This window comes from Mustela nivalis (genome assembly GCF_964662115.1).
Source record: "Mustela nivalis genome assembly, chromosome: 7".
Lineage (NCBI taxonomy): Eukaryota > Metazoa > Chordata > Mammalia > Carnivora > Mustelidae > Mustela > Mustela nivalis.
In genome coordinates, this window is record NC_139026.1 from 136,170,348 (window position 1) to 136,180,762 (window position 10,415).

Here is a 10,415-nt window from a genome sequence, read left to right on the forward strand (position 1 = left end):
AATTCAATAAAATACAAGTATCATAGTTTGAATCCTTTGGGTGAAAGTACAGGAATCTTAAGTAAAGGGCGCCTGGGTGGCTCAGTGGGTTAAAGCCTCTGCCTTCGGCTGGGGTCATGGTTTCAGGGTCCTGGGATTGAGCCCCACATCGGGCTCTCTGCTCAGCAGGGAGCCTGCTTCCTCCTCTCTCTGCCTGCCTCTCTGTCTACTTGTGATCTCTCTCTCTCTGTGTCAAATAAATAAATGATATCATTAAAAAAAAAGAATCTTAAGTAAAAAGGGGAACTTATTAAGGCGCCTCAGTTAACTTTAATAAGGAACCGAAGTGACACCAAGTGACTGGGACTCCATTTGGACTTACACGTTTGTCGTTTTTCTCTTTCTTTGCAGACAGGTGGACTCTGAATTTGAACGTCACCTGTGAATTGAGCTCTAGGAAGGGACAGCATCTCTGGCCAACCACCCAGAAGAGAGTACTTCATTGGCCCATCTAGGGTCATGTGACTACCTATGGCCCGAGGCGGGGAGGCCCCCAGTCTGGCTCTGGTGCGCCCTCCAGAGAAAGCAGATGTTCCTCTGAAGTGGGCTGGGAAGGCACTCCAAAAGTGTTTTCTGCAATACAACTTTCATCAACCCATCCCCCACACTGCCTTCTGTTAAACAAGTATTTATCTGCATTACCAGTAAGTATCATTATTTCCTGATGCACCTCTGCCTGCCCCTTGCTTCACACTTTATGCTCCAGCAACAAAGAACCGCTTGCAGTCCCATCTCCCCATCCCCTACTGACCACCCACATCCCCCAACACAATCAATAAATGTCACACCTAAGTTCCTGTGGTCCTCTATGCTTGTAATGGTCTCCTCGCGATTCTCTTTTTTCTTTAGGAGTCATGCCGGATGTCACTGCTTCCGGCTGACCATCCAGACTTCTGTATCTTCCTGGGCTGGTTATCTCTTCTAACATTATGCACCTAAATCTCTATCATCGTCCCACTGCATTCTTTGTGATTTACTGTTTAGCTTCTGACAGCTTTACAACCCCAGAGTCTGGCCTATAGTGGGCGCTTTGAGATAGTTGAATGAATATGCTCTAGAAGTTTCCTTTTAGCTAATAATTGACTCTCTAGAGTTAAAAAAGAGTGTGTCATTACATGACATTCTAAGGGGCTCACGCATTGTCTGCATGAGCCCCTTAGAACTGTTAATTTGTCAAAGAATCCCATGTCAGGAAGTTCTAATCAAAGTCCTCCTCAGGACCAAGGGTCAGCCCACCACTTGAGAGATACTTGCTGTTTACCTGGTGCCCTAACCAGTTTAACTTCCTCTTAAAAGGTCCACTCAGTGTTCTCTCCCATCCTTGTAGATGCGATTTTGATCTAGTGAAGGAATGGGCAGAGCATCAATTCATGAAATTATTTCTTCTTTCTGCATATAAACATTTTTTAAGGGCAATTTCATTAACTGTATCCTGTGTCCTCTGTGGACTTTCAACTTTAATTTACTGGGTTCACCTTGATTTTTGGTCCTCCAGACATGGATATATTTTTTTTTTTTCTTAGCCTCAGAGCTCATTGCTGTACCATGGTCTAAAGGGATTTGACTTCACATCTGTCACCTTAGCATTAAATGCTTTTCTCTTCCTCTTCCCGCCACCCCTTGACATTTTATCTGGTAGGGAAATGTTGGCTGATCCTAAAAGGAAATTTCTCAAACAGTGGACTTCTGTTAATCTCAGGTTATGGGACGAAAGGATACAAGAGCATTCCTGCAGATAAGAGTTTTAAGTTGAATTTAGCCTTCAAAAAGTTAAAACAAAAGAAAACATAACACAACAATAGTGAAACCTCCAGGGCTGCCTTTGGGTAGTTGGGGGCCGGCAGCCCTGCAAGTCCTAATAAATGAATTAGTATCTCAGAAAGGAGATCACTGCGGGGCTGATATTGATCAGGGTCAGCCGGTGTGTTTGCCTGCGATTGTTTGGGGGGTGGTTAATTGAGTGTCAGTCTCGGCCTGTGTCGTCTCGCTGGCGCCGGGTGCTTTTGGATTTGCTAATTTTCGTTAAGTGTCTCTAGCCGGCTCCTCGTCCCCTGTCTCCCCAGGAGAACTTAGCGGCCCCCACTGATCAACAGTCTGTCTGTCTGGGCTTTATTGATCAGAGGGCGGGCGGCTCAAGGCGGATGCGCCGAGAGGGAGAGGGGAGGAAAAGGCTGAAAGCAGACCCCGGCCCCCGGCCGCCCCCCTTCCGGGCTCCCCCGACGAAACCCCCTTCTCGGCCACACGCGAGCCCCCAGGGCTCGACAGGGGCGCCGTGGCAGATGGCGCACGCCGGGGGACCGCCACTTGTTCCTGGGGTTCCTAGAGCGCGCAGCGTGGCCCGGGAGGCCTTCCGCTAGCGACCCCTCGGTCCCTAGCGCGTTTCGGGGGCAACAAGAAAGTAGCCAGGGGATGGGGGACGCCGGCCCAAGTCTGAGTTGTGAATGTCCCGGAGGCGAGTGCCAGAGACCCCGCTGCCGGGATCGACCCGAGCCTCGCGAAGGTCACGGACGCGCAGGCCTCCGCGAGGGGGAGCGCGGGAGACGACATCCTCCCCGCCCGCAGCCCCAGACGCCGGCGCCGCTAGTAGCCGCGGGGCAGGTCCCACCCGGCCCCCCCTCTGGGCCCGCCTCCTGGCTGCGGAGATGATCGACTGGAGCCTGGCGGCCAATCGGGCGGCGCCGGCGCTGCCGGGGCGGGGCCGGGGGCGGGGCGGCGTCTGGCCGGCTCCAGGCGCCGGGCGCTATTTACGGCGCGGATCCGGGCCGGCAGAGGCGGGCGCAAGCAGGAGCTCGCGGCTGGCGGTCTGCGCGCGCGCTCGGGGAGCTGCTTCTTCGCGGAGTGGCCGGCCGAGGGGGAGCGAGGCCCATAGCCCACCCGGGACTGCGGCGCGGAGCCGAGCGAAGGGGCCCCCGGTGGCCGCGGAGTCGGGCCGCGAAAGTCCTCTGGGCTGCTCGGCGCCCCTCCAGCCGCGCTCCATGCTCCGGCCGCGGCCCGGCTCCTCCTCGCCCGGTCGCTGACGGCGCCCGCCGCCCCGGGGAGCCCCCATGCCCTGCGCGCTCCGGGAGCCGTAGGCTGCAGTTGCGCCGCGGCTCCGGGAGCCGGCGGGGGCGCCGCGGCCGTGGGGGGCGTCAATGGATCGCCATTCCAGCTACATCTTCATCTGGCTGCAGCTCGAACTCTGCGCCATGGCCGTGCTGCTCACCAAAGGTGGGTGCCCGCCGGCCGGCCGAGGCGCGGGCTCTCCGCGGAGGGGCGCGCGGGGGTCCCGGGGCGGCCGCTGCCGCGGGCCTTTGAAGGCGGCTGCCAAGGCTTTGTTAGCGGCGGGCGAGGCTTCCTCCCGCGCTGGAGCCCGCAGGTCGCGACAAGTTGCCTGTTCTTAGAAGTCGCGGCGGTGGCTTCGCGGCCGCCCCCCCTCGGGTGTCCCGGGGCCGGCGCGTGGAGGTGGAGTCAGACCTCGGGGCAAGTGGTTGTCAGAATGTTTTTGTAAGTCTGTCCGCGGCGAACTTTCCTGAACGTCTGCAGCCGGGAAGCGGGGCCGTGGTGCGCGCGGGGACGCAGCCGCCCTCCGCACCCCGCGGCTGGGGGCGGCCGCGACGAACCCCCGACCCTGCGGGCCGCCGCGCGGGGCCGGAGTGCGGGCGGTCAGCGCCCGTCCCCAAGTGTGCCTCCGTGTGTGTCTCTCCGTGTCTTTGTGAGCCGGCGAGTGTGAGAGAGGAGGTGCCCCAAGTGCGAGTCTCCGTGTGCAGGAGTCTGATGGGTGGCTTCGCGGGCTGGGAGGGCAGCGGTCCCATTTCCCACTCTCCTCAGGGTTTACGCCACTACCGGGGGGAAAGAAAGAAAGAAAAAGGTCGGTTTCTTTTTGCTTCCTGCAGTCTTTCGCCTTTTGGGTTGAAATAACCCAAACTCCTAGATTTCAAGGATTCCCCCCCTCCCCCGCCATGAACTCTCTTTACTGTTCTCCGAACAGATAATTTTTCTTTTTAAATGGGAAGCGTTATTTAGCTTTTGCACTCCCCCCCCCCACCCCTTCTCTAATTGCCATGTAGCAGGCATGAGGTTAAAGGATAAGCTAGCCCAGAAGGATGCTGTGCTACGGTATTTATTTATTTTGAAAGGAAGGGTGTAATTAACCCTAAATAACAGCCCTGGTAGCCTGCAGAGGGGAGCCTCCTGGCCCTATCAAAGGCCGGCAGAACAGGGAGGGACTGAGGCTGACATGAAGTCACAGATACCGAAACTATGTGCCTGATAATGATATAATTAGGGGATCAGAGATTTCTGACTGCTGCGGACTTCAAAAGCTTTAAAAGAAGCCAGCAGTCTCTCCTGTAGCCATCTTGACTAAAGCAGACATTTTTGTTTAATCACTACATACAGTAACAAGAAAGGGGGGGAACAGAAGAGCATTGTTCACTGTTTCCAAATACCAGTCCCCTTTCTGGGCCTTTTGCATGCCACAGGAAGAAACTTTATGAAACGACAGAAATATAGTTTTAATACAGTAATACAAAAGTCCATTCAACTTGTTGAAATGTGGCTCCAATTAAAAAAAAAAAGTTGTTAGAACTTTCGTAGTTACCTGTCAAAATTTTATTAGACTGTTTTAGGTCATTGAAAATACAGTATTTTAAATAGGCTCTCATAAACATTTTACTCTTTTAATTCAGTGCTCTTTTTCTGCACTGGGCTTGAGGTGCATGGGATCAAAATGGACTTTGAATCTGGTTTATTTCTACTTTAAATCTGTTGGTGGAATTAGTCAGGCTAGGGATACGTAGTCATCACCACATAAGACTGGTGAGCTTTGTGCAAAGCATCGAGTAAACTTGGAAAGAGGAGAGAGAACCTCTAAAAAGCAAGGTTCCAACTTGAAGGTCTTCCTGGAGAAGGGACTTCGGCCCAGAGTGGGACAGACCAGGGAGCTCGCCAACCGATGCTAGAGCAGGACCTCCAGCTTTGGACAGTTAAACTCAGATTGCCAGAGATCTGTGATTAGCTGGAAGGTTTTTTTTCCTGGTTTTTTTTTTTTTTTTTTTTTTTTAGAACGAAAGCATTAGCGTCTGATGAAAGCTCGAGCATACCATACAGTGGCCTGGAATTTGGACAGATAATTAAATGAGACACCTCACTCAGGCGTTCACATTCGCAGAGAGGAGGAGGAGGAAGAAAGGAGAGGGTCTATAAAACCACAGTCCCTGGTGTTTAATTTCAGAGCCGGGGTTTCAGTAACTACTAGAACTTCTGATTGGGGAGCTGGGAAAAGGTGTGTGCCTCAGTTCTTTTTACGGTAGCATTAGTTGTGGCATCTGACAGTGACCAGAGCCCACAGGGTCAGATGTGCTATTGGTGATCGCTCTGAAACCCAGATCATTTCAACTAGAGGAGGATGCTAGAAGCCTCAGAAGCATGCACTGCAGCAAAATGTTACCAGTGACTTGCAACTCCCCAAATAAGTTTTATAAAGGAAACTTTTAATCACTTTCTGGAGAAAAATTTGAGGTTTCCTTAAGGATTTTTCATTCAACCGGCAGAGGATTTTCAGTTTCAGTGTTTCCCCTTTTAGATCCGATGTTGAATTACATGTAAAACTGGGGAGTTAAGGGGAGGAGAAGTTCGCTTTTACACCCGCCTCCCCTCCTCACCCGCCCCCCACCCCGCCCCTGCCCCCAGTTTTATGACTTTCCATTTGGGCTGAAAGAAATTGACTTTGGCAAGCAAACCACTAATTGTAAACTGCCTAGTTCCTGTTTTACAATATACTGACTAAAAGCTCCTCTGCATGAAAAGATCTTTATAGGCAAAGTTTGCCTTTTCTAGAGAGGTTGCAAATAGCTGCCCAGTTTCATAGTTTTAAAACCTCCTGACCGGAGCAATTTCTAGATTGTTGTGTTTCTAGTTAATAACTTTATAAGGTGTTAGCTAAAGCTCTTAAATCTTGGCACAGCCCTTTAAGGTAGTAAACAATTCAGTAGTTCCGATCAAATATTTATACTGACAAAATCAAAAAGCCTGGCATTTTTATGTTGTATGGTCACGTAGGATTAAAATGAATAAACAGTGTAATTCACCTTACAGTAGGAGAATTTCTTGTGATGATTCTTTTCCTTCAGATCCAGAAGTAATATTTTGAATTAACCCACTAACTCCTTAGAAATCGCAATTGAACTCTGATTCTCTGCAGTTGGGATTAGTACGTTTCTAAAATTACCTTTAACTGGGTGGAAATTTAAGCACTGCCTTGCACGCAGGGCTCTCCCAAGTCTGCTCCAGGCTGCCACTGCGGGCGCTCAGCTGAATATCCAGAAGTTCATGCCTTTGAACTTGAGCAGTTGCCCAGGTAGAGGCTTTATCTGGGCTCAGGAAGGCGCGTGACGCAATTTCTCATTGTCTTCAGGTGAAATCAGATGCTACTGTGATGCTGCCCACTGCGTGGCAACCGGCTATATGTGTAAATCCGAGCTGAACGCCTGCTTCTCGAGGCTTCTCGATCCTCAGAACACAAACTCCCCGCTCACCCATGGCTGCCTGGACTCTCTCGCAAGCACAGCAGACCTCTGCCAAGCCAAACAGGCCCGAAACCACTCTGGCACCGCCGTGCCCACATTGGAATGCTGTCACGAAGACATGTGCAATTACCGAGGGCTGCACGATGTGCTCGCCCCTCCCAAGGGGGAGGCCTCAGGTAGGTAGAAGCCCCCTCGGACCAGCACGCTGGCCTCCTCTGGCGCGCGGCGGCCACGACTTGTATGTCTGCTATTGATTTTGTTGTTAATGTAATTAGAGACACCAGGGGCAGAGGCCTGGCTGTGGATGCGAAGATGCATCTCTGTTGAGTAGCTTTTCTGTCTGCCTGAGCATGAGATGTCTGTCTGCATGATAGGTTTTGCCTGGCTTTTCCACTTTTGGAAGACCCAGAAGACCCTTCCTGTTCAGGAACCACAGTCCCTACACAGACTGTTCTCGGAAGCCCATCTTTGCACCGCTGGGCAGCATGTCGTTTGTAAATAGTGTTGATTTCACCGTAAGCTGCTTTCTCACGGGGTGTCTCGTTGCAGATGGATAGATGATCGTAAGTCCCGGTGGGAGGGCGTAACCGCAGTCCGCTCTCGCGTTTCTGTTGCTCTAGGACAAGGAAACCGCTATCAGCACGACGGCGGCAGGAACCTCATCACCAAAGTGCAGGAGCTGACTTCCTCCAAAGAGCTGTGGTTCCGGGCGGCCGTGATCGCCGTGCCCATCGCCGGCGGCCTCATTCTGGTGTTGCTGATCATGCTGGCCTTGAGGATGCTCCGGAGTGAGAACAAGAGACTGCAGGATCAGCGGCAGCAGATGCTGTCCCGTTTGCACTACAGCTTCCACGGACACCATTCCAAAAAGGGGCAGGTGGCCAAGTTAGACTTGGAGTGCATGGTGCCGGTGAGCGGTCACGAGAACTGCTGCCTGACCTGTGACAAGATGAGACAAGCGGACCTCAGCAACGACAAGATCCTCTCGCTCGTCCACTGGGGCATGTACAGCGGGCACGGGAAGCTGGAGTTCGTATGACGGGGTCTGACCCCAAACCGAAGTTCTTGGACGCTGGAAGGCTTGGGGTTCTGCTGGACAGGAGCACTTTATCTGCAGAAAAAGGAACTCACCGAATTCACCTTTGAGAGAAGGAATGACCTCTGCAAACAGAATCTTGGATATTTCTTCTGAAGGATTATTTGCACAGACTCTTAAATACAGTCAAATGTATTATTTGCTTTAAAATTATAAAAAGCAAAGAGAAGACTTCATTCACACTGTTACCAGGGTTTTGCATCTGAGCGAGCTGGAATTGAGTACCTAAATAAACTAAAATGTGCTCTGTGTAAGCTCCAACATCTTGATTTATTGTAAAGATTTAAAAATATATATATATATATATTTTGTCTGAAACTTAGCGGTGTCTTGTCATAAATTAAAAACTAAGTGGGAGGTGTAAGAAACTTCATGTTAATTTTACAAATGAAGTTCTGTTGTTGCTCACAGTAGGGTCTCAACTATAGGATTTGGCTTGATTTTTGTTTGTTTGCTTTGTTTTGCCCTTTTTTTTTTTTTTTTTTTTGGTATTTAAATAAGACCAAGATCTTGTTTGTCCTTACCTGCATATTTGTAGTTTTCTTACAGTGTGGAGAATTTCCAACTGTGTCCTGCCCATCATTCAGTATCTTACCCACGTGTTTTTTGTTAGGTGTTAGGATAACCCTGGTTTTTAGCTTTCACCTATGAGAAATCCTAAACTTTTTTAGACCAGGTGGGATATGGTGGATCAGTGTCTAGAGCTGAGAAAAGGTCATATTCATCAACTTCAGTTGCTCTGAAATGCTTTTTAAAAATATGTCTACCTCCAACCAAATAAGAAAAACCAAACCAAGTCTGCTAAACGAAACTTCTCGTAGTTAGTCACTGTCTACTTTGACTACGTTTGGATTGATTTACCATATCAGTTGGCTTTTGTCTCAGACCAACTTTAAGTATTTTGGATCCCAAATTAGCCAAACTCGATTGTGTTATGCTCCTAGTTTTCAAACCTTCCTTCAATGCAGTGTTATACTAATCTATTTTTTTTTTTCAGTGTTTAGAAAGGGTTTCAATACTGAGGGTTATTTGTATCAACTGAGATTTAAAGAACACTAGGGTCCTATGCCCCCCACATCGACTTCAGCCACTGACACACTGAGTAACAGTGTTTTCACTCCTGTAGGACCTTCTGTCTGGCAAGACTGCTCAGCCTGAATTCAAACCCATGCCATGTTTGTGTACTTTCCCCCCCAAATAGGTCTATGTTATCCTAAACGTGAGAAAAATTTGCCATCTAGGATTCTTTTTTCTTTTTTTCCTGATTCTTTTGTATATTTGAAACTTCTGCTTAAAAATGAACCTCTAGTCTGCATATGTGAGGATGGGGTTTTCTTTTACTGAGTGTTAAAAGATTGTGTGTGCATATTTGGGGGGTTATTTTACGATAAGCATAATTTGGGTCTTTTAAGACAGATGCAGTCGCCAAGTTCATGGGAGAATCAGTCGAAATGACTAGTCTAAAAAAACGAGTACCTAGATTATCCAATAATTAAGAGGCCACAGCCCCATACAAAGTAGGCTATGGAATAAATACACATTTTAATAAATGATGGCATTCGTATTGTGCTTTTTGAGAATGACAGTTCTTGCACGTGTGACTTCCAGTTTATAAAGGGTATGAACTTTTTGGTGTGTTGCTTTTCAAGGGAGCCAGAGAATTGTGGCCTAACTATCCAAACCCATCTAGAGAAGAAAATTCACTGAGATTGCCCCTTGATGGAGTTTCGACCCTCACCTTCACGGTGAGCTCCAGATCAAATTACAGCAGTTTCATATCTTGAAGATGAAAAGCCTGCGTGCTCAGGGGTGCCTCGAGCGGCCGGTGTCTTACTCACCCCATTTCTTCTAAATACCAGTCAACTAAGAACTCAGCAACTCGTTAAGTAAAGGCAATGAAGGATTTGAAGTCCCATTTTTTTTTTTTTTTTAAGATTTTATTTATTTATTTGGCAGAGATCACAAGCAGGCACAGAGGCAGGCAGAGAGAGAGGAGGAAGCAGGCTCCCTGCTGAGCAGAGAGCCCGATGCGGGGCCTCATCCCAGGACTCAAGAGATCATGACCTGAGCTGAAAGCAAAGGCTTTAACCCACTGAGCCACCCAGGTGCCCCTGAAGTCCCGCATTTTGAATCACTTGGAAACCAGTAAACCCCCAACCTCCAGGCACTGAAATCACAGACATTTACTGGAAGATGAATGCAAAATGCCCCCACTTCTGTGTTCGGTGTTTGCTGCCCTGTGTCGTGTTTCTACTATAAATTCACGAGGCTGTTCCGGGAAGGGGGGTGGGCCATCATGTTGTGCACCTGCCACCCACCGCTGGACTGGGGGTCCGGGTGCTCACGTGCTTGCCGAATAATAGACTGGCTATTCCTATTCCCGTGTCTTCCTAGCACGAACCCTGTGCCCCTCGCGTGTTGTGTTCATAAATGAGATACTTACTCATGGAGTGTTTGCACACTGCCCTCGCCGCCTGTCTTAAAAGGCAGTTCTGGGCATAACTCGGCCTTTCGACGAAAATACTGCGGGTCTCTCCGCTTTGATTTTTACCAAGAACTAAATATAGGTTCTCCTGTTGCTTTCCTGTGAGAGCATAGAGGCTGCCAAGAGCAGAGATAAAGGGCCCTTCATGAAATAACTACCTACCTGAGTCGGTGATGTAAGTAAGGTGATGACTGCTGTGTTTGTTTTTCCCTCCTGGAGATGTTTACTGTTACTTTGAGGTGACAGGACAAGGCCGAGCTAACCAAGAACAGCCCTTGTTTAATATTGA

At 49.4% G+C, this 10,415-nt stretch overlaps 1 protein-coding gene across 1 annotated transcript; it reads left to right on the top strand.

Moving 5' to 3' along the window:
* Nucleotides 1-3,116: 3,116 nt before the first annotated feature.
* Nucleotides 3,117-9,191, top strand: BAMBI (BMP and activin membrane bound inhibitor). The gene is made up of 3 exons (XM_082739007.1): nucleotides 3,117-3,246; nucleotides 6,434-6,721; nucleotides 7,166-9,191. Exons 1-3 carry the CDS (start codon nucleotides 3,171-3,173, stop codon nucleotides 7,582-7,584), a joined length of 783 nt encoding a protein of 260 aa, XP_082595133.1. The 5' UTR covers nucleotides 3,117-3,170; the 3' UTR covers nucleotides 7,585-9,191.
* The last annotated feature ends 1,224 nt before the right edge of the window (nucleotides 9,192-10,415 follow it).